At 41.7% G+C, this 24,457-nt stretch overlaps 1 protein-coding gene across 1 annotated transcript; it reads left to right on the top strand.

Annotated features, from left to right (window-relative positions):
• Positions 1-5,851: 5,851 nt before the first annotated feature.
• On the top strand, positions 5,852-23,998 carry LOC102222736 (asc-type amino acid transporter 1-like). Its single transcript, XM_023344695.1, has 11 exons — positions 5,852-6,128; positions 16,380-16,584; positions 17,527-17,678; positions 19,461-19,586; positions 19,671-19,824; positions 20,272-20,395; positions 20,766-20,869; positions 20,952-21,048; positions 22,484-22,633; positions 23,467-23,644; positions 23,729-23,998. Exons 1-11 carry the CDS (start codon positions 5,912-5,914, stop codon positions 23,857-23,859), a joined length of 1,638 nt encoding a protein of 545 aa, XP_023200463.1. The 5' UTR covers positions 5,852-5,911; the 3' UTR covers positions 23,860-23,998.
• The last annotated feature ends 459 nt before the right edge of the window (positions 23,999-24,457 follow it).

Genomic DNA, 24,457 nt, shown 5'->3' with positions numbered 1-24,457 from the left:
CCCACCGAACAACCATTCAGCCCGACATTCCAGCAGGAAATGGCACTCACATACACTTTTAAGGTAGATGGAGACCGTCCCCGATCCAGTAATGCCTGCAGAAAGATCAGAGACTAAACACTGCACAGGGTCCTGACTTTTATTACGGCACCAGGTTGCAAAGACCGCCCACTTGTTAGCATAGACAGCTTGCGTGGACGGCGCCCATGTATTAGCCATTGTACGCCCTACTGACCCAGTGTATCTTGAAAAAGTGGACCCCGGCCTTGCAGTGGCCAAACCCAGAGCACCCCGGTTTGGGGTGCAAAATCCGACCCCCCATCTGGGAAAGAAGATCCCTCCTGGAGGGGAGACGCATTGGCGAGCCAGAGCTGAGTTCGCACAGTAGAGGAAACCAAGTCCTTGCTGGCCAGAAGGGGGCCACCAGCAGAACCCTGTACCCCTCCTGGCGAACCCTCAGGAGAGTCTGAAAAAGTAGGCTGAATGGTGGAAAGGCATAAAGGAGGGTCCAGGGCCAGTCGTGTGCCAGCTCATGGTGTCCCAGAGGGCTGCTGTTGTCCAAGGAGAAGCAAAGGGGACAGTAAAATGCATCCCTTGAGGCAAAGACATCCACGTCCGCCCTGCCAACGACCTTCCAGATGCACTCCACTACCTCTTGGTGAAGCTTCCACTCCCTTGGAAGCGGCTTCTGATGAGATAGAAAATCTGCTGGCACGTTCTGTGGCCCCGGGATGTAGGCTGGCCAAGTATGATGTTGCCAGGTCAGAAGCCGTTGAGTCAAGCACCACAGTGTCCTTGACCTGGTCCCCCGTGGTGATTGATGTGAAAAACCACAGTGGTGGTGTCTGACCTCACCAGCACATGCTTCCCCTGCAAGCCTGGAAGAAAGCTCCAAAGAGCCAGAACCACAGCCTGTAATTTCAGGACATTGATGTGTTCCCTGCTTTGCCGCTGGGACCATGTCCCCTGTGCCATTTGACCCCACTAGGTTGCACCCCAGCCCGTGGAGGATGCAACCGTAAACAGAACTTCCCGACGACATGGGTCCTGCTTGGTTCCCTCCCACGACATGGGAGGGAACCAAGCAGGACCCATGTCGTCATAAACACCCTCACCCTCCATTGGGACAGAGACTGAAGACACTGAGGCCCCACCCGAAGTCTTCTGAGATGATGAGTGTTCCGTGTGGAGTCTAGATTCAAGCTATTCCACGACATCTGGAGGGGCCGCAATGACAGCAGCCCCAAAGGCACTACGGCAGATGCAGCTGTAAGCATGCCCAGAAGTCGAAGATACCGCACAAGAGGCAGTGCCATGCTGCGCCTGAATTCTGGGAGCATGCTCAATATACTGTTGACCCACTGGGGTGACGGGCAAGCAGTCATTGAGATGGAATTCATGGCAATGCCCAGGAAGACAGTCTCCTGTGAGGGAGTCAGACTGCTTTTCTCCATGTACACCTGCAAGCCCAAGCATCCCACATGATGGAGCACTAACTGAGTGTCTCGAACCGCCTGGTCCCGTGTCGCGGCACAAATGAGCCAGTTGTATAGATATGGGAGGATTTTTAATCCTCGTGCCTGCAGAGGAGAGAGCGTCACATCGGGAGACAGTGAATGTCCAAACGGGAGGACCCTAAACTCGAAGTGCCTCCCCTGAAAAGCAAAACGAAGAAACCGCCAATGGGGTGGAGCGATTGGGGCATGAAAATAAGCATCCCTGAGATCTATGGAAGTGAACTAATCGCCTGGGGAAATCGCCTGCAGCACTTCCCTGGTGGTCAGCATACAAAAAAGCATGGCCTTCAAGTACACATTGAGGCCCCTGAGGTCCAAGACTGGACGTGTTCTTCAGAACCAGAAAATATATTAAATAAAAGCCCCCCGGATCCATCAGGGGGTCCACAGGCACTATAGTTCCCTTGGCCAGCAAGGTACAGATTTCTTGATTCAGTGCATGTGTCTTCACCGGGTCGTGGATCACAGTCATCCTGACATGGCCAGGGACAGGTGGCCAGTGGCGGAATTGAAGATGGTACCCCCGGGACAGGGTGGACAACAAGTCTGGGGTGTGGGCAGCCCAGAAGCCGAACTGTCCCATGGTAAAATAACCGACCACCAGCCCTCATCATCTGCAGGCCCCCCCGGCCCTTTGAAGGCTTGGGAGGATGCCAGCCAGACTGTGCGGCTCAAAAGGGGTGAGATGACCAACTTGGTCTCGAGCCCGGTTTCCCTGATCTGGAGCAGGTCTTTGGACTGATCTCTGACCCGGCACCAGACCCTGGGGTTCAATGAAAGGAGATGGGCGCGAGGACCTCCATGAAGGACCCGCAGCTGCCCAAGTGCCGACTGGTTGGCGATCACGTCGGTGAAGCCCTGCCAGCTGCTGCCTTGTTCGAGAGGCCATAAGCTGTACGGTCCAAGGCGTCCAGTACTGCAGAGCCGAAAAGTTCCCCCGGAACTACAGACAGGGCCCGGAGGGTTCTTCTACAAGGCTCAGTACAAGTGGCGACTGCGCCAACCAGACCTGGCGGCGAACATGAACCAGTGGGGAGAGTGTGCGGCCAAGCTCCCTTGACATGAGGGCAAAGGCCTGCAGAGATGCATCAACCAGGCCTTGCATGGTGTGCTTCAGTGGAATAGACTTCAAAGAGGAAGACAGGGTGAGAGGGTGAGATAGGGTGAGAAGCTCAGTCATCCAGGAGGGACTCAGAGTAGAGCCGCTGCTCCTTCACATCGAGAGGAGCCAGTTGAGGTGGCTCGGGCATCTGGTCAGGATGCCTCCTGGACGCCTCCCTGGTGAGGTGTTCCGGGCACGTCCCACCGGGAGGAGGCCCCGGGGAAGACCCAGGACACGCTGGAGGGACTATGTCTCTCGGCTGGCCTGGGAACGCCTCGGGATTCCCCCGGAGGAGCTAGAAGAAGTGGTTGGGGAGAGGGAAGTCTGGGCCTCCCTTCTGAAGCTGCTACCCCCGCGACCCGACCTCGGATAAGCGGAAGAAGATGGATGGATGGATGGAGGAAGACAGGGACAGCATAAGATGGGAGAGAGAGTTCCTAATCCTGCCCATGCGGGCCCCAGAGTCATAGGCCTTGCAGAGAAGGTCATCAGTAATACAGCACTGAGGCTGCAGACAATGGGTATTAGGCCGCAAAGCCTCATCAGCTGGGATAATAAGAGAGGTTCCACCGGTTCCACTGCTGGCATCTGCCTAAAAGCCAACCCTGGGTGCCTCCTGCATGGCCGCCAAGACCCTGCCATCCGTTGTCAGACGTGAAAGCGCCTTGGTGTTTGACCAGCAAGCATGTAGTTCCTCCCTTGATAGAACTCCATCAAGGGAGGAACCACAAAGGCAGTCTCTCATCTACTGCGCCTAAAGAAGGCGCTGGAAGCTGCAGGCTGGGCCTGAGGAACACCCATCTGTAAACGGGCAAGAGCCGTTCGAATGGCGGCTGTCACAGACTCCCCAGTATCCTCCAGGGAGGCAATGGAGTCAGACCCAGAGGCCCCGGAGCCCAGCTCTGGAAGGTCCACACAGAAAAGGGTGCCAGAGGCCGCCACCGAAATAGCATCGTCATCATTGATTGATGCTCCATCCTGCTTGGGAGGGAGAGCCGCGCCGCGATCACCATCAGCCTGAAAAGACTGGAGGAGGGCCTTCATTTGGGCCAGCTCAGTAGTGAGGTAATCCACTCTTGTGGGCAACCTCCCTGCATTGGTCCATCTGGCTCGCTTCACAGGCACCGAAGATGCAGCCACAGTAGGCCGTTTGTACATCGCCTGTCCCGGCGGCAACGGACTATGTGGTGCAGCACCCGCCCAGTTGGTAGGCTGCTCCAGCGCAGCCAACCGCTCCAGCCTGACCGACCGGGGCATGACGCAACAGTTGGGGCAAGCGTTATCCATTAGACCCTCCCGGAGATGTTCAACACCGAGACAGGAGGGACACAAGTCATGCCCGTCATCGGGCTGAAGAGGAGCCAGACAGGTCGAACAGCATAAATTATCCAGCATCATACTGCTGAAAAGGCGTGATTAGCCCGCCACCAACAAGAAGTCAACACGAGCAGAAAACACCACTGGCGACTCCGTTATAGGAAAACCCCCGTGGAGGCTACAAACTCAGCATGAGCAGAAAGGCCACCAGCGAGTCCGATAATTAACCATAGATCAACTCAGCACGAGCAGAGAGCCACTGGTGAGTCAGATAATGAACAGCAAAGTAAGATGGACTCAGCGCAAGCAGAAACGCCACTGGTGAGTGAGATAAACAAACTATAGAAGAACTCAGCAAGAGCAGAGGTGCCACTGGTGAGTCAGATAAACAAACTGAAGACGGATTCAGCGCGAGCAGAAACGATACAGGTGAGTCAGATAAAACTACAACAAAGTAAGATCAACTCAGCGTGAGCAGAAACGCCACCGGTGAGTCAAAAGAGCCACAAAAATGAATGTGGCAAATCAAAGCGAACAACTGCTGAGAAAAGAACAAAACTTACCAGTTGTCGCAGCGGCACCCGCAGATCTGGTAAAGGTGAAAACAGCTTGTGCAGCCTCTGGAGGGCGAGACTTACCCGCAGCTCTGACCAAACTTGGTCACGGGGCTACTAGCAACAAGTAGCTAGGACAACAGTGGTACATACAGAAGCAACTAGCTTCACGCAACCACACACTTGTACTCAACACTGTACAGGTGTGTGAGAAGAGGTGACTTTGTTGTCAATAGTACTCGACCTGCGCATGCGCAAGAATGATCATCCAGTGTTTGAAGCACGCCTCTGGCGGTCAGTAGGGATGAAATAGAACAAACCATTTCCTGCTGATCCAGTGGGGTACAGTGCAAATACAGACTTTTGCTTTTTGGTCTAGGAGTGATAACATTTAATTTTTGCAGCTAAAAGCAATTTTTTAAAAACACGATATAAATAATTTTGTAATTGACAAGGCCCCATTTTTTTTTCTATTTCTATGAACAAAAAATATATACGGCGCCTCTACGGCTGCAGAGCTCAATCAATGTTGAAGTAGCAGTTCCGAGCGCGGTAAAAAAAAAACAAACAAAAAAAAACACAACATGGCTTTAAAGGGAGAATGAAGGGTGTTCACAATCACAAGGTGTTTTCACTTATCAGTTGCTCACTTATTTCCTTATTTTCTTTCGTCTGCAGGTAGCCATATCGTGCATTGTCGGTTGTCCGTTCAAAATACAGGATACTGAAATCAACTGGTAATTGGTAATTATTAAAACAGGACAAGTAGGATTAATAAACATGCTTCTTAATCCTACTTAAGACATGTTCTCGGACTCTTATATTTGACATTAACTTTTTTAATTGTTGCCTGACTTTATTCTGTTTATTTATTTAGTTCCAACTGTTTGTTTCTATTTCGATTCTCTCATGTCGGACGTAAAATGCAAATGAAGAAATAAAAAAATGCAACTCGGATTAACCAGGGGCATGGCACAGAAATGGACATAATGCCATTCAGTTTCCAATTTTCTAGCTAAAACCTGCAGTGAATTCATAGAGAAAAGAGTTTTTAGAGCTGGAGAAAATCTTAAATGTTGACTTGAGTGGCACATTTCAGCCCCGTGTTTAGGTGCGATAGGATGAAAGTGATTCGTCGCATCAGCAGCCAGGATTTTTGTCAGAGCTTTCTAAGTGCTCTCGGTTAAAAGTTCTCCAGCCTTTTTAAGGTTCCTTCACCGATCCCGTGTGAACATGACCCGTTCCAGTCCAGTACCTTCACTGTCCATGAAAACTGTCTGGATGCGGCTGGAAGGTGCCTCGGGTTTGGGACGGGTCCCCCTGGGGTTCCTGAACGTATCATGGTGGGTTCTGGGTATTTAACATTCTACCCTGGAGAACGGCCTGTCGTTGCGCAAGCGCGGCTCTTTGAACGTGCATGAATGAGGAGTGAGGAAAGCTCAGAAGCTCTGGGAGTACAGGGACTGAGGCGAACTCAGACCGGATCAGCCATGGAAGGACAGAACTGCAACAACACCTGCTCTTGGACGCATAAACCCGCTACGGACTCCAAGAAGAAGAAAAAGATAAAGGAAATCCCGGACAGGGTGACTTTGAAGAAGGAGATCGGGCTGCTGAGTGCCTGCACAATCATTATAGGTGAGGCAGGAAAACAAGCTGAGTGCTCAGCTGCACTTCTTACTTTATTACTGCAAAGATTTGCCTCACGCTTCTGTTTGGTTCTAACGCTTTTTACCAGGCCTGAAGGGCTAACGGGTACCACATAAGGCCTGTGTGTCTGCTGTGGTTTTAACTCATTCCACAGATGAATCTAGTCTGTGACACTGACATTACTAGAACACTTTATTGCACCTCGATTGTTTTTGCTTCAGTTAAAATTTGATGAGGATTGACAAAACAGTTTTGGCCGTGACAGTGAAGTATAGAATTTTTTTAATCTATTTCTCGTTGTTGCATTTTTTAAATTTAGCTTTTTAGTTTATTTTTTTTCCACACTTTAATTTTCCCAGTATGAAAATACAGCAAAACCAAAACAACAAACTCTAGCTCTGACATTCACTGTATAATTTTAATTTCAGTTCATTTTTCTCTGATGTTAAACATTATCAAGTGCTACTGTCTGCATTCCCATCATGTGAAATCTGCCCTTCCCTTTTGCATGAAAAATGAAGGGCTCCCAAATTTGGAAGATCTTTTGTTTTTGATGCTTTATTATACAAGTAATAAAACAATAGAGTTGATCTATTTTCGACCCTAAAAAGTGGTTTGGAGATAGATCTGAGAGGCAGCAAGTAATCCTGTATTTTATTGTTCGCCTACTAACATTTGCTTCAGACTGATGACTCTCATGGTGGTTCTGATGTTTTGGAGGCTGAATTTGAACTCTGCTGCCAGAATTGGAGTCTGAAATTACAACAACTACCTCAGTAAAGTTTTGAATCAGGGAATATTTTTTAAATTGATAACGTTGAGCGTTGGTATGAAAACTCAAGGTGGGAACAAACCCAGTATGTGGGTGGAGCTGGAAGGTGTTTTAGTCTCTGATAGATGAACAGCAGGAGGTCGTACATCTCCCTAACACTGTTAAGATAAACGTAGAGCAAACTATAATTTTGGTCTTCAAAATAACAAATCTCTTTAGAAATACAAATTATGATCCTGAAGACAACCGATGATCTTATATCATCTAATGCAATATTCCTTTGTAAACTTCAGGGTATTTTCACCAGTTTATAACATTTAGTAAATATTTTAAATGTGAAGCACACATAATCAAAAATCAAACATAATTTAGGATCTAATCAACAAACTGATCAATGTTTTTGCTGCTGAAAAGCTTATTTCAAAAATTTTGATTCTGTTATAACAATAAACTCCAGTTCCAGGAGAACAAAAAGTTTCTTTCAAGTCTTTTAGTTCAAATCTATTATAGCTGTATTTTATAAGAATTTTCTTCTGCTCAAATTAAATGCAACCAAATATTATGGTGTACCAAAATATTACAAACACTGCAGTATTATTGATCTTTAATTCTTAATACGGAAATCATTTTTCCCCCAAAGTAGCGTGTAATTACAGCACAGTGCTTAAAAAAATAAAAATAAATAAATAAATAAAAATCTTATCATCTGTGTGTCAGATGTTTTCAAAACATTAAGTACTAAGGAAACCCATTTATTTCTACCCATTCATAATTCCCATTGATAATTTTTTTTCATGTTCTTTGTCTAAAATTATTCAGTTTTTTTAACATTTATTTCAACACTTAAAGTTAATCAAGTTTACGCTGTGTTTGAAAGTAACCAATCTTAAATTTAAAAACCATTTTTGGCTTAGAAAGTGCTTTACTTTCCCTTTCTCTCCTCCGGCCCCCCATCAGTCCAACTGGTTCTGATGTTGGTACTTTGGGTTTTCCAAACCGACCCTCATCCAGTGTCCATGTTGCCCTCAGATGAAACAAGCATCAAGCAGTCCAGTTTGGTGCCTTCTTCTCTCACATCTCTGCAGCAGGTTTATCTTTTCCTTCTCCATGCTATTATTAGACAGCAGATCAACAGAGGTCATTAACAGGAGACCAGACAGTGAATGGAAAGGTTTCATCAGTTCTCTGGGGTCAAAGATCAGCAGACATCTTCATGATTCTTTGGATCTTCTCCATCACTTTCATCAGCTGGTGGTGTGGGAGGAGAGAGATCACCTGGTGATCACCTGATGGGAGGACAGGGTGGAGGAGTTCAAGTTAGAGGTTAGATGCCCTGCAGTAAGGCTCAGTCAGGGGAAAGGTTTAGGAGCAAATAAAAATCGATTAGGGTATATATACACTGCTCAAAAAAATAAAGGGAACACTCAAATAACACATCCTAGATCTGAATGAAAGAAATATTCTCATTGAATACTTTGTTCTGTACAAAGTTGAATGTGCTGACAACAAAATCACACAAAAATCATCAATGGAAATCAAATTTATTAACCAATGGAGGCCTGGATTTGGAGCCACACACAAAATTAAAGTGAAATAACACTACATGCTGATCCAACTTTAATGTAATGTCCTTAAAACAAGTCAAAATGAGGCTCAGTATTGTGTGTGGCCTCCATGTGCCTGTATGACCTCCCTACAACGCCTGGGTATGCTCCTGATGAGGTGGCGGATGGTCTCCTGAGGGATCTCCTCCCAGACCTGGACTAAAGCATCCGCCAACTCCTGGACAGTCTGGTGGATGGAGCGAGACATGATGTCCCAGATGTGCTCAATCGGATTCAGGTCTGGGGAACGGGCTGGCCAGTCCATAGCTTCAATGCCTTCATCTTGCAGGAACTGCTGACACACTCCAGCCACATGAGGTCTAGCATTGTCCTGCATTAGGAGGAACCCAAGGCCAACCGCACCAGCATATGGTCTCACAAGGGGTCTGAGGATCTCATCTTGGTACCTAATGGCAGTCAGGCTACCTCTGGTGAGCACATGGAGGGCTGTGCGGCCCTCCAAAGAAATGCCACCCCACACCATTACTGACACACTGCCAAACCGGTCATGCTGAAGGATGTTGCAGGCAGCAGACCGCTCTCCACCGCGTCTCCAGACTCTGTCACGTCTGTCACATGTGCTCAGTGTGAACCTGCTTTCATCTGTGAAGAGCACAAGGCGCCAGTGGCGAATTTGCCAATCCTGGTGTTCTCTGGCAAATGCCAAGCGTCCTGCACGGTGTTGGGCTGTGAGCACAACCCCCATCTGTGGATGTCGGCCCCTCATACCATCCTCATGGAGTCGGTTTCTAACCGTTTGTGCAGACACATGCACATTTGTGGCCTGCTGGTGGTCATTTTGCAGGGCTCTGGCAGTGCTCCTCCTGTTCCTTCTTGCACAAAGGCGGAGGTAGCGGTCCTGCTGCTGGGTTGTTGCCCTCCTACGGCCTCCTCCATGTCTCCTGGTGTACTGGCCTGTCTCCTGGTAGTGCCTCCAGCCTCTGGACACTACGCTGACAGACACAGCAAACCTTCTTGCCACAGCTCGCATTGATGTGCCATCCTGGATGAGCTGCACTACCTGAGCCACTTGTGTGGGTTGTGGAGTCCGTCTCATGCTACCATGAGTGTGAAAGCACCACCAACATTCAAAACTGACCAAAACATCAGCCAGACAGCATAGGTACTGAGAAGTGGTCTGTGGTCCCAACTGCAGAACCACTCCTTTATTGAGTGTGTCTTGCTCATTGCCAATAATTTCCACCTGTTGTCTATTCCATTTGCACAACAGCAGGTGAAATTGATTGTCAATCAGTGTTGCTTCCTAAGTGGACAGTTTGATTTCACAGAAGTTTGATTTACTTGGAGTTATATTGTGTTGTTTAAGTGTTCCCTTTATTTTTTTGAGCAGTGTATTTATTTATATATATATATATATATATATATATATATATATATATATATATATAGACTGCCTGGCCAAAAAAAAGTCGCCACCAAAAAATGGTCACACTCTCTAATATTTTGTTGGACCGCCTTTAGCTTTGATTACAGCCCGCATTCGCTGTGGCATTGTTTCAATAAGCTTCTGCAGTGTCACAAGATTTATTTCCATCCAGTGTTGCATTAATCTTTCACCAAGATCTTGTATTGATGATGGGAGAGTCTGACCACTGCGCAAAGCCTTCTCCAGCACATCCCAAAGATTCTCAATGGGGTTAAGGTCTGGACTCTGTGGTGGCCAATCCATGTGTGAAAAAGATGTCTCATGCTCCCTGAACCACTCTTTCACAATGTGAGCCCGATGAATCCTGGCATTGTCATCTTGGAATATGCCCGTTCCATTTGGGAAGACAAAATCCATTGATGGAATAACCTGGTCATTCAGTATATTCAGGTAGTCAGCTGACCTCATTCTTTGGGCACACAATGTTGCTGAACCTAGACCTGACCAACTGCAGCAACCCCAGATCATAGCACTGCCCCCACAGGCTTGTACAGTAGGCACTAGGCATGATGGGTGCATCACTTCACCTGCCTCTCTTCTTACCCTGATGCGCCCATCACTCTGGAACAGGGTAAATCTGGACTCATCAGACCACATGACCCTCTTCCATTCCTCCAGAGTCCAATCTTTATGCTCCCTAACAAATTGAAGCCTTTTTTCTGGTTAGCCTTACTGATTAGAGGTTTTCTTACGGCTACACAGCTGTTCAATCCCAACCCCTTGAGTTCCCTTCGCATTGTGCGTATGGAAATGCTTTTGCGTTCACAATTAAACATACTCCTGAGTTCTGCTGTTCTTTTTCTTCGATTTGATTTGACCAAACGTTTAAGTAATCGCCGATCACGATCATTCAGGATTTTTTTCCGACCACATTTCTTCCTGGAAGACGATGGTTCCCCACCATCCTTCCAGTTTTTAATGATGCGTTGGACAGTTCTTAACCCAATTCTAGTAGTTTCTGCAATCTCCTTAGATGTTTTCTCTGCTTGATGCATGCCAATGATTTGACCCTTCTTAAACAGACTAATGTCTTTTCCACGACCACAGGATGTGTCTTTTGCTATGGTTGTTTAAGAAATGAGGAGTTACTCATTGCATCAGCTGGGGTTAAATAACTTGTTGCCAGCTGAAAGATAATCGCCTATGCAGTACTTATCCAACAGGAGGCTTGTACCTATTTGCTTAGTTAAATCCAGGTGGCGACTTTTTTTTTGGCCAGGCAGTGTATATACAGTATATATATACAGTACAGACCAAAAGTTTGGACACACCTTTCTAATTCAATGGGTTTTCTTTATTTTCATGACTATTTATAAGGCAAGAAATCCCACTTATTAACCTGACAGGGCAGGTTGACCTATGAAGTGAAAACCATTTCAGGTGACTACCTCTTGAAGCTCATCAATAAAATGCAGAGTGTGTGCAAAGCAGTAATCACAGCAAAAGGTTGCTACTTTGAAGAAACTAGAATATAAGGGGTATTTTCAGTTTTACACTTTTTTGTTTAGTGCGTATTTCCACATGTGTTATTCATAGTTTTGATGCCTTCAGTGTGAATCTACAATATCAATAGTCATGAAAATTTGGTCTGTATTGTACATATACGTATATACTGTATATATATATATATACACTACTACTACTACTACTATATATGCAGAATATAGTAGTAGTAGTTAGTTAGTTAGTAGTTTGGTTAAAGTTAGGATTAGTAATAAACTACTCATTGCTAGGACAAGAGTGACTAAAATGAATAGAAATCAATACAAAGTCCTGATATAGAAACATATAAACTTGTGTGTTTGACAGAGAAAGAGAAAGGATTATAAAATGAAAAACAAAAAACAAACTTCACCTCTCCTATCATCTAATCATTGATTTTCCTGTTTAATCCAATCTGCTGCTGTATTCTGAAAAGGTGCTGAGTGATCTCCAGCTCCCAGCAGCAGTTAGAGCCTCAGAGGTAGAAGTTTTACAAGGAGCCTCGGCCACCGAGGATAAGGAAACAGGAAAGGTCAGAAGGCAGTGCTGACCAGGTGCAGGACTCTGCTATAACAGGGCTTTTTACCCGTATGCTGTTTTTCATTAAATTTTTATTCAATGTGAATCTACTGCATTGACATCAGTGGTGGAGATCCCCCAAAATAGTAACTATTGTAATAATGTCCTTTTGATGCAGATTTATGTCCTGAAAAGTATTAATATTATTATTATTTCTATTATTATGAAGACTGCCTAAACTACTTAGATTTTTTATTAACTCATAATTAGTTACAGCTTAGAATAAAACAAACTGGATAATTTATTATCTCCAAATAACAGTTATAACCTTCCTAAAAATAAATTTGTAATTACAATTGGATAAATCTAACCTTAGTAATAAAGTTAAAAAAATGCTTTGATGATTATTTCTGATTTAGAATTTTTTCTCTCCAAAACAAACTTGATGCCACATTTGTTGGAAAAACTCTTCTGTGGGCTGAGCAGCACAGACATGTACTGTATGTAAATAAAACCCTTGAAAATCTTGCCACAAATTCCTCTTAAGTGTCAAACAGAGTATTTTGCTCATTGTTTTTTATTTGACATGATTTGTCGGATCTGATTTTTGACATTTGAAGAGAAGAAGTTTATTTGAACACTTTAATGACTTATCAAAATGTCCCAGTAATGTTTGAGGCACGTATGCAAAACCAAAGCAGTCACTTTCAATAGGACTGCATGGTATTGAAAAAATTTATATTTAATTTTTTTAACTCTACAATATATATTGTGTTATTAAAAAAATACAAGTTATGCTGCTCATCTTGTATCTTCTGCCCTGATCTTACCTCTTTTTGTGAATGTTACAAGTATGTATTTTTTTCTGTGTTGATTAATGAAGTGGACAGTCTCTGCTGTTCAACTGGACAACAAGTCTGATGCCGCTGCATCATACTCACCATCTGAGAGCTTTACTCTTCTGCTTTGCATTTCTCATGCAGTTCCAGGTTGGTAGCTTAAGGAAAAAAGTAGTTTGATCACTACTTTTAAAGCCATCTTTGGAAAAAGTGTTAATGGGTACCAGCCAGGTGAAGCATGAGAGCATATCTTATATCTTTCTGCCATTTGGAACTTTTCTCATATGGAATAACACTTACAAAAGCTTCCAAAATGTTTTTTTTTTTTTTTGCTTTGGACAACATTCAGATTTGGCTTTACATTTGTTGAACTAAAGTGTATGGTGAAGATTTAAATGTTCATATAAATTAGTAATATTACCTCTTGTAAATTGGTGCAAGGCACTATCAACACGGAACACACGTTTGGTCAATATCATCCGTCTTGGAGCCAAAATCATTCCAAAACTGACATTGTGTTTGTTTTTGGCACCAACTCTTTGGTTTTGGTAATTGTCGCTTGCTTGTTGCTCATTTTTCAATATTATAACCAGCAACTCTCTCCATGTGTAGGTCTGCTTCGACAAACTGATTTAAGAAAGATTGTGATTGGTAGATTGCTGCACACAGTGTGTGTCAGATAACCTTGAAATTATATGAGAACACGGTGAGTTTATTTTTCTCCTACATTACAGCTGCAATGTAACTATTGTGCAGGTACATTGTCATGATGTTGCTCAAACAATATACTGTGCAGCTCTAATTTATAAAGTATTGTTTGTTTAAAGTAGCATTTCACATTTGCATTAATGATTCTGAATCTGTTCATTATAGTGTCATGAAAAACACCGTTGTCATGCAGTTAACAATATTAGAATACTATTTTGATGAAATGAGGCAGTCACTTCCCACCTCTCCAGACCAGAGTGTGTGTTTTATGTCTGCTTATGTAAGAGCCGTGTGTGCCACTTGGCTGCCTTCTGCTGCGCTACTGGTAGTGCTGTAGCCTGAATTTGTATGACCTACCGGCACTCTTCTGTGCATACTGAGAATTTATTGAAGAGTGTCCTGATTAATAGCCTCTGCATTCCTTCCTAAATCCTAGTGTGAGTGTTGCTTAGGAAATTCCCACAGTCATGGAAAACTCCTTCGAATGATAATGATTGATGTAAATTGTGAAGCAGTTTGGTCAAGTGTTGTATGAATAAATTTGACTTTGACAACAAACAAATCCACTTAGAATTAGCATGTGCAGAACCACATGACAGCCTTTTGGACAAACATCCATAAATTGAATTATGCTAAACATTATATCCACATGGCTTTAAAGTCACAGTAAAAAACACACACACAGTTCTAAGGTTTTAGTGTATACACGACTTGGTTTTCACCAGGTTAAATTTTTTCACAGTAAACCTTTTAAACTTTACTGTTCCCCGAAGAGCTTTTGTGCATGTTGGTCAGACAAATGAACAAAACAATAACAATACCACTTGAATTTATTTATATTTTCTCCCATGACAAGCACAAAATTGAATGTGATTTCTTGAGATTTTAAGGAATTTTAAGGGATAAATAAACATTATATAGTACTTGATTGTGACTTTAAATTTCATTAGAATTATATAGCACCAATTTACAACATAAATCTTCTTGAGGCATGTTACAAAAAATATAATTTCATTTCAATCACACATACACTTCAGGAAGGAAGGAAACTAGTATGGTTTAATACTGGCCTAGTAAACTCAGCCCCTTCTCCTGTGCTACTTGCTTCGTACAGAGTAAGTGAGAATTTTTTTTAGCAGGGCTGCACAGGAAGGCAATGGCCAGGCTAATTTAATTCAGCTTTTTATAGCTTCTGCTGAGGCAGTGCCTACTTGTCTTTCAATTCCAAATTAAACAAGTTTAAAACCAAGTCAAAGGGGGGTAAATAATCAAATTTTAAAAAACTACATTCTTATTAACTGAGCAAAAAAAATTATGAATATGTTTTATTGAACTTAAATCCATCCATCCATTTTCTGTACACCTTTGTTGCTACTGGGATCGGGAGGGGTGCTGGTGCCTATTTCCAGAAAAACGTTTTGGGTGAACGGCGGGTACATCCTGGACAGGTTGCCAGTCTGTTGCAGTTTAACATAAAATCTCTACCATAAACTATTTTAACAGTTAAAGATGTGATAACTAGCTTTATGCTGACCTATAGAAATCTGACTGGATCAGTAGGATTATGTTAGCAAAATCCGGTTAACTCATTCCCCTTTTTAAAAATGGACCAATTCCATGAATTACTGTCTGAAGAGAACGGCCAGGAATCACATTTTATTCAAGTTTTTTGATTTGTCCAGGGCCAATTTTTACAGCTCTTTTAATATCTTATTTTGCTTTTATTTCTAGTTTGCTGGAGTAAAATTCTCTGAATTCTCAGATTTTTCAGCTGATTTAGTAAGAAATACTGGTAAAGTCATCACAGGGAGAATTTAACTTTAATTTAGACATTGAAATTGAAACTTAATTGTAGCCTATAATAAATCTTAAATTCTATTAGTTTTACCCAGGATGTTCCCTGAAGTTTCAAATTCAAAAATAATTTATTTGAATGTATTGAATTTATTTTATTTATTCATTTATTCTCTGCGAGCCTTGGAGCAGGTCCCTAATATCCGATCAATTTTATTTGTTCCAGCCGCAATATCAAACATCGTCATGTCACTGTCAGTCTGTAAGTCTGTTTTGAAGAGCATCGCATTTAGCTGAGAGGTCCATGTCCCAGTGGCTCAGGTTTCTTTGGTCATGCAGGTTCTTTTCTCATTTGTCCAACTCACTCTTCCTGTCTTTGGACTTTTGTCTATCTTTGTGTGATTATGTCACACAAAGACATATTATGATTTTACCACTTCCATGTCAGACCATAATTTGATTAAGCGTCTGTTTTTTGTTTTTGTCTAACATCTTCCAGCTCCATGTTGTTGCTTGTTGTAACCACCAGGGGGTCAAGTGCAAATGATCTGGGACGTGTGATTGATAGGAGCAGAGCTGCATGGCCATTTATTGTGGCGTGCGTTGACCTTGTTACAGTCTAATGAACTTCTGCACCTTATTTTCTTTCTTTCCATAACAGGGTAAATGACCTTTTCCTATAGACTATAGGTCATTTTATAGCACACATTCTCATTTGGTTTTCTTTGTGCTGTATGTATTGCAAGCTTATTAAACATGACACAGAAGCCTGAGCCCAACTAGGTCACGATCAACAATTTAAAAGATTTAGGCCTTTTTGGGGTCAGGCCATAAATCTGTAATTGGGAGACACTGACTATAAATATGGTGTCTCACTGTTTCAATCCCATCATATTTCTGTTTTAAACATAATAGAAAAATGCTTTTCAAAAACAGCTATTTTCATCAGTACTATCTTTTGATTTGGCATTAACATGTGATGTTAAACTTGATCAAAAGATCCAAGACTGCACAGGACGGTCTGGAAAACAAACCCCTTTGGGTCTGCTACATTGACTTTCTTTGTTTCCCCAGGAAACATCATTGGCTCTGGGATTTTTATTTCTCCAAAGGGGGTCCTGGAGCACTCTGGTTCAGTGGGTTTGGCTCTGGTGGTGTGGGCACTGGGTGGCTGTGTCGCTGCTCTAGGCTCAATGTGCTACGCTGAGTTGGGTGTCACCATTCCCAAATCTGGCGGTGACTACTCCTATGTGACAGAGATATTTGGTGGGCTGACAGGGTGAGTAAAAGCTTTCCTTCACTTCACACTGCAGTCAAGAAAGTTAATTTATCATAAAAGTTTTCTGTTAGACCTTTACATACTACTTTCAAAATGTTGTTTTTAAGAGAAATGTACTTTTTACTTTCTAACAAATTAGGTGATGTCATGATTTGTGGTTTCGTAGTTCAGACCCAGAAGCAGAGAGGTGAGGCAGCAGCTTAGTATGATGACTTAATGAAGAAACAAACACAAACCCAGGCAGCACAGAAGAGCAGTAGCAAAAGCTCTGAGTCTGGTAGCAACTGGTAAATTACTTAAACAACTGACGCAAGACAAATGTCAGCGGACGGTAGACATGACAAAAGACAATATAGACAAGGACCTGACAGAGAACAAGAGACACAGGTGGGTATAAATACATAGGGGGTAATCAAGGGAATCAGACATAGCTGGGATCAATCAAGGGTAGAGAGGACAACACAGAGACTCAACTGACACAGAATGCTAAATAAACACACAGAAAACTCAAATCCTTACAGGTGACAACTTTGACATTTTGCTTGAACTTCAAATAGTTCCCCAAAAACAATAGAGACCTTATGTCTTACCTCATTGTTGATTAATCTTAACTGGTATAAAAACCAATGAGATGATGTAAGACTGTAACACCAAAAATGTTTTTTAGTAATGTTCGATTGGATTGAGGATTTAGGGACCACCTTTGCAATTTTTCATTTAAATGTGTGGACCTAAAACAACAAAAAAAAATCTGTTTGGAAATTCAATGCTTTAAGCTGATATACTGGTCAGTGTTGATCCAAGCATTTTATTTGCTTTTTGATGATCTAGAGGCCAATACAGAAACTGCGTTTTTGTGTAGAAATTCCATTAAAGTTCTCCTTTTCTTTTGGTGAGTTTTTAATTTTGTCCCATGTCACCAGGGTTTCCTGTCTCTTTCAGGTTTCTGTTGTTGTGGAGCGCAGTCCTCATCATGTACCCAACAACCCTTGCTGTTATTGCCCTTACTTTCTCCAGCTATGTGCTGCAGCCTGTCTTCCAAAACTGTGCTCCTCCATACATGGCAACACGACTTTTATCTGCAACGTGTCTTTGTGAGTGTTTTTACCTTAAGATTTATAGTTCATTCTCATGTATTGGTGAATCAAGACACCTGGTGTTGGGAGTTTCAGACTAGTACAGAGGACACTTGGGATTGATCAAATGATGAGATATACTGACTAGTTCTGTAATGCTGATGATGCTGGTAAAAAAAAAACTTGAAATATTTTGTTGTTGACAAGTTGGGAGTACACTTCCAACATTACTTCATTAATTAATTAACTTAATTTTTTGTATCCATTGTGATTGCTTCTTTTGTTTTTGCCCTTTGAGATCAAAAGATATATAGGGCATTATAAATAAAATATATTATTATTATTACTGAAGTATTGACATTTTGCTAGGATCTTGTTTTTTATGATTCTGATCTTTCAGCTGAGTTAAAATATTTCTCCAAGCTTTAAAGATCAATTATTTACCTGTGTCCTGGTTGAAGATCTCCAGTCTCGCTCGTCATTGCTTGTCCTCCTGCATCAGATCTACTAAACTCAACCGCAATCTGGATCACACCCCCTCTCCGAGCCTCATATCCACCAGAACTCCCTATAAGAGATCTTACTTTTGAAATAGTACTAACATATCTTCCTGAGTTGTAAACTTTATGCTCTTGAAGTGTGGCAAAGGGGACTTGTGTTTTGTTACTTCCTCCTTTAATGGAAGTAGTTTGGTTGTATGGTGCTGATGGGTCTATTTTCACTCTGAAAAGCAAGGCCACCATGAGCGGGAGCTGGGCAGTGCTGCTGGCTGTGATGGACGAGTTGAAGCCATCATGCCTTCCCTCATTCTGCTGTTTCCCACATTCCTGCCGTCAGTAGCAACTGGCTTTAGCTCCTGCTGCCCATTGTACCAGTGCAATGAAACCACATCCTGGATCTGATAACATTCAAAAACACTCCAAATAGTTGCTGTGCAGACTTTTAATAACTGCTCGTTATTAAAAGCAGTTTTAATATCGAGCAGGTAATACCTGATATTACCATGTCAGGTACTATTGAAAGAAAGCAGAAACACAAAAATGTGACAAGATCTTGATGTGAAATCCTGCTTTTTGTGCACTGGCAGCTGTAAATAATTTATTCTGTCATTAAAGTGATGAACATTATTTGGGAAAATTGCGTTATAGTTTTGTCCTAACGCTGGTAAGCTCTAAGCTGTGCAAAGTCTGTCTTCCAGCACAGTGCTTTTTATGTGCTCTCACTGACTTATTCCTCAGACTGCCTCCTCACCAGTCAGTCATGTAGTTTTTACCTTCATAACAATTATCTTTCTTCCATCATCAACATGATATTTAAAAATAAATATACTTTTCCTGCTATAAATTTGCAAGACACTCAATGGTAAATGGATTGAACTTAAAGAGCACTTTTCCAATCATTTTGACCACTCAAAGCACTTTACACTAGAGTCACATTCACCCATTCACCCCAACAAATGCTCACACATTTATACACTGATCATTAGGTCACTTGGGGTTAAGTGCCTTGCCCAGGGGCACATCAACATGTGGCAGGAGGAAACTGAAATAGAACCTACAGCTTTCTCATCATAGACCACTACTCTACCAACTGAGCCACAGTCGCCCCACAGTAACTAGACTTGAATGTTTGAATATGTCAGTCACTTGAAAATATAATACAAAGTACAAAATATTAGAACCTATTTTGTGGAAAGACTATATGTCTCTCAACTCTCAAACATGTAAAAGAAGAAGGTTAAATTATAAATTATTTTGCTTGTAATAAAGACCAGTTTTCTTGCCTCACTTTGTCTTTCAGTATTGCTGACCTGGGTGAACTGCTCCAGTGTCCGTATGGCCACCAGAATCCAGGATGTTTTCACAGTGGGAAAACTTATGGCTTTGTGTCTAATCATTGTTGTGGGTCTGGTACAGATCTTCAATGGTACAACTTTCACAATGGACACCCTTCTACTGCATCCATGTGATTTAAAACTCCAAATAAATTAATGTTGGTGTTTTTTCATAGGAAACTATGAAGCACTGACTACTAAGGTGGCCTTTTCCATGGACAGGACACCATCCGTTGGACAGGTTGCTCTGGCATTCCTGCAGGCCTCCTTTGCCTTCAGTGGGTGGAACTTTCTCAATTACGTTACTGAAGAGGTGGTTGACCCCAGACGGTGAATATTTTCCATTCTAAATACATTGTAGAATTTTCTCTTATTGGGCTTTCCTTCTTGCACTGTTATTGTTAGAAGATATTTGACCTTTTATGGACATTTATATAAATCTCTTAAATATAATGAACAGAATGTAGGAAGATATGTAAGGTTGTTGATTCCAGTTTACGGTTCATCTTATAGCGGTCTAGCTAATTTTCCTAATTAATGCAAATATTTGGTTTATTTATTCTATACTTCTGATGGAATGGCGTAGTGGCAGTGATTAAACCCCAATACTGATAAACACAAATTTAAATGTCATGTTTAAATAATAATAATATGATAGCATTTCTCAGCTACAATAATCATCTTCATTTACCTTCTGTCTTTTTATTGAAAAAGATTTGTATTAATACATTGTTTTTGCATTCATTCTACTGCTCTGTATGACGTAAACTTGGTAAGGAATCTACCTCGCGCCATCTACATCTCCATTCCACTGGTGACGTTTGTGTACACGCTCACCAACATCGCCTACTTTTCTTCCATGTCACCCGAGGAGCTGCTATCCTCCAATGCTGTGGCTGTTGTGAGTAACATCATGGACTGAAAAACCCCATTTGTGAATTTATACAAACTATAAAAATTGTTTTCATCTCAGCTAATTTTGATGACAAATAGTATAAATTAAGATTCCTTCAGAATTTTTTGGTTTTCTTCATCAAGTTAAATTGAATTTAAGGTCTGTGCTTATAAATATGCCTGCCCCCACAACTTATCATGAAATGGCAAAAGGTAAGAGACAAAAGGTGATTTAGAGGCTGGAGGAGTAAACTCAGCAATTTTACATCATAGTAGCATTGGACTGTAATCCTGTAATACTCACATCAACCCTCCTGATCCCACTCAGTCATTGCTTCTGCTCTCCAGGAATCGCTGACTGTTGTTTCTCTACTCAGACATTTGGTGAGAAACTGCTTGGAGCCTTTGCTATCATTATGCCCATCTCAGTGGCTCTGTCCACCTTTGGGGGAATCAATGGTTACCTGTTCACCTCTTCAAGGTACAAATGACAACATTTCCTGCCTCATCTAACTTCTGATGCATCGTAAGCCCAACTGCTGATGGCCTGTATGACTTTGCAGGTTGTGTTTCTCAGGAGCTAGAGAGGGACATCTTCCCAGCCTGCTAGCTATGATTCACTACAAGAAATGTACGCCCATCCCAGCCCTCCTGGTTTGCGTATGTATAGTAACACAATCACATCATGGGTTTCCTTTTATGTGTCTAAAGTCTGCACTTTGAATGAGCAGTATGTGTTTTGTTTGAAAGCAGCTGGACTTTAATGCATCTATTAACATGCACTAGCCACCTTTTTAGGTAGACATTGTAAACATTACACAGCTGCTGCAGGTTCAAACCTCTTGTTCAGTCAAGTTAAATAAGCCAGTTTAAGATGATATGACCTCTGTGACATGCCACTTTATCCTGATGGAGGTGAGGTCGCGATCAGAAAATGGGTGGACTGTGTTGAGGGTTTTACAAGATCAGCAGCAACACTCTGTGATGGTTAAGTAATTCTCAGATTCCACAATGGGCCCCAAAGGGTCCCAGCAACAGCCTGAACTGTTAAGACAAGGCAGGATGGAGCCATGCTTCCAAGGTCATCACTGACTTTATTAATCTGGCCGAGCAAGAGCAACAGTTATTTTTCAATGATGGCCACTGCTTACTAAAAGCCCACATTCTTCTCAGCAACACATTATTTGTCCACACACCTGGCACTCATTTTATATTTTCTCTTTTTTTGGACCATTCTTGTCACCGTCTTCAATAACTCTGTGAAGAATCTGAATTAATGAGCGACAACAACATTTAATTTTCCTTTGGGATTAATAAAGTATTTTTGAATTGAATTTGAACTATAATGTTTCCTTACTTCCACCAACTGAACTAGAGTGTGGACAGTAAATGAACATGAACTTTTTTTAATGACAAATAATGTCACTAAATGTTTTTAAAGCAGTTCTTACTGATTTTGAGAAGGAATCACATGGCTGTAAATGTTTTAACTGAAGGATCTTTTAATTCCTTTATAACGGCGTTAACATTTCTGTTTTGCTGTGAATGTTCTGTAATCTCTGTGTGTTGCTGTCAGTCTTGGCCAGGATTCTCTAGTAAAAGAGATTTTTGATCTCAGTGGGATTTTCCTGGTGAAATAAAATACTTAAATAATATTAAGTTATTTAGTTGAACTAAATTTTCTCTATTAGATTTGTATTTTTGAAAAATAAAATGATTCTGCCCTTCATGCTTAAGATGTTTCATCATTTTAAAACACCTGATTTTGAGGAATGGAGTTCAGCTAAAGCTTGTTCATCACCCATCAATTGAAATTAGGTTTGCTGAAGCAGGGAAGCATCTAAGACATGCAAGGCTATGTGGCTTGAGGAACAGGGTTGTAAAATACATTCTGCTTTTCATTAAGGTTTTCCATCTGAATGTTCTTTTGCTTTACATATTTCTTATTTACTAGCTAATTCATGATGTTTTAAATAAGACCATCTTTTGGGTATTGTTTTGAAAAGGGTTAAAGAACAATGTGTTGTGAGGTGCTTTAGGTCAGTAAGTAAATTGCTCCTCATCAAATCATCATGTCATGGTTGTTTTTTGACAGTGTGCTGCCACTATTGTTATACTGTGCATCGGAGAAACCCACAACCTGATCAACTACGTCTCCTTTATCAACTATCTGTCATACGGTGTCACCATCGCAGGTCTGCTGTGGTACCGTTGGAAGAAACCTAACTTATATCGACCTATTAAGGTACAATCAACAAACTAAACAAGTTAGTGCAGGATAAATCTCTTCACTAAAGTCTGCCTGTGAGTTTGATGCTATGCCGGAAATTCCCTGAGCTGTAAATATCATCCTCCACTGCAAAGAGAGAAGAGCTGAGCTGAATGAGGCGGCTGCTAATGTTAATTCAGCACAAACTGAATGGCTTCCTCCTCTGCCATCACTAAAACTAACGGCAAACTACGATTCTAAAACAGCACAGAAAATCAATGTCTTTGTTCTCAACTTCTCCTTCTGTTCCCTGATTGACCAGGATGAAATTCTACCAGAGAAATTCCCTTCAATGGGAGAAAGCCCAGACTGAGCAGTGAAGTGAGATGAGAATTTAGAGAAATTGCATCGGAAGGCAATAGCCAGGCTAGGGATTGGTTACTGTAATGCCAATGTAGACTTTTCTGTTAATTATTGAGAAGAGTACAAATTATCTATGTTACTTCTCTGGTTATAAATAAAATCAGAGAAAGTTTTTGTTGTTGGTTTTAAATGATATCCCTTGTATTTTCTTATTATTCTTTGGGAGATGCTGTGCCAATTCCAGAGAAAAGGTTATTTGTCTATTTTAAAGAAATGTAAATATAAATCTGCCAGGGGTATAAATAATTTTGCGTTTAACTGTATGACATCCAGAGGTATAACAGGCTGTTTTGACATAATCATGCATACATTTAAAAAAAGTAACTTTTAATTTATAATCTTTTGCTCAAAAAACTAGATCAGGGCCTACCTCACTTAACAGTTCCATGGCCAACTATCTGCTGTTATGTAGTCTTTAAACAAATTTCCCTGGTATTCTCTCCCAGGTAAACCTGCTTGTCCCCGTGTCCTACCTTATGTTCTGGGCATTGCTACTGGGATTTAGCCTGTACTCAGAGCCAGTCGTTTGTGGTGTTGGTTTGGTCATCATGCTTACCGGTGTTCCTGTCTATTTTCTGGGTGTGCACTGGAAAGAAAAACCAAAGTGTATCGACAATTTTATTGGTGAGTTTGTAAAAACTGAGACATTTTGATTATTGCTCTTACTAATGCAACTAATACAAAACTCTGCCCCGTGTTTCCCTCCAGAATGGGCTACATCTGTGGGCCAGAAGTTGTGTTTCGTGGTCTTTCCTCAGATTGACCCTATTGAGATTGCCAGTCCTTCAGAATGGACTGATCGGTCATCCGGCAGAAAAAGTTTCTCTGGCAGATCCTAAAGGTTCCCTTTCTGAACATGTGAAGATTTGTGTTCTTGCTCCTATTTTAAAATTGCCGTTGTTTATGTTGAGGTGTTCTATACTACAATGAAAGTCTCCAGTCTGATTTCTGATCCTGATAAATCAGCTTTTCATCTAATATTCGAGTGAACCTGCCTGCTGTTTGATGTGTGAATTTTTAAATTTCATGTATTGTCTTTTGAGGATCAATGTGTAAAAATCTAATGGCCTTTGTTACCCTTTCATTCTTCTACAGAACCCTGATTGACTGACATTAGGTAATCATGTCTTTTAGTTATATTTAGGGTTTCATTGTGCTCTAAAGTCTTTTCAACCAGATCAAAACCAATGAAAAGGAAAAAAAAAATTAGGCACCGTTTAAAACCCCACAAAAATGTACTTTGTTTCTCCCACTCCATTCCTCTGCTACCTGACCCCTTTGTTAATGTGTTTCATAAAAAGTGCCATATACTGTAAAATACCCTTTCCCCCTCACACACACACTTTCTGTTTAACTTGTATGTTTATGTTTCAGATCATCAGGCAAATGTGAACATCAAACAAAGCCTCAGTAAATGCTAATATATATATATATATA

The sequence above is a fragment of the Xiphophorus maculatus genome, chromosome 2 (genome assembly GCF_002775205.1).
Source record: "Xiphophorus maculatus strain JP 163 A chromosome 2, X_maculatus-5.0-male, whole genome shotgun sequence".
Classification (NCBI taxonomy): domain Eukaryota; kingdom Metazoa; phylum Chordata; class Actinopteri; order Cyprinodontiformes; family Poeciliidae; genus Xiphophorus; species Xiphophorus maculatus.
The sequence above is the reverse complement of the archived record's forward strand: the minus strand, read 5'-3'. Positions and strand labels throughout refer to the sequence as shown.

Excerpts from the sequence above, each read along its gene's own strand:
- LOC102222736 (XM_023344695.1), top strand. The coding sequence starts at position 5,912 with ATGAGGAGTGAGGAAAGCTCAGAAGCTCTGGGAGTACAGGGACTGAGG. Across the intron at positions 20,396-20,765 it reads CCTCCAATGCTGTGGCTGTT|ACATTTGGTGAGAAACTGCT; the intron begins GTGAGTAACATC and ends TTCTCTACTCAG. Across the intron at positions 22,634-23,466 it reads ACTTATATCGACCTATTAAG|GTAAACCTGCTTGTCCCCGT; the intron begins GTACAATCAACA and ends ATTCTCTCCCAG.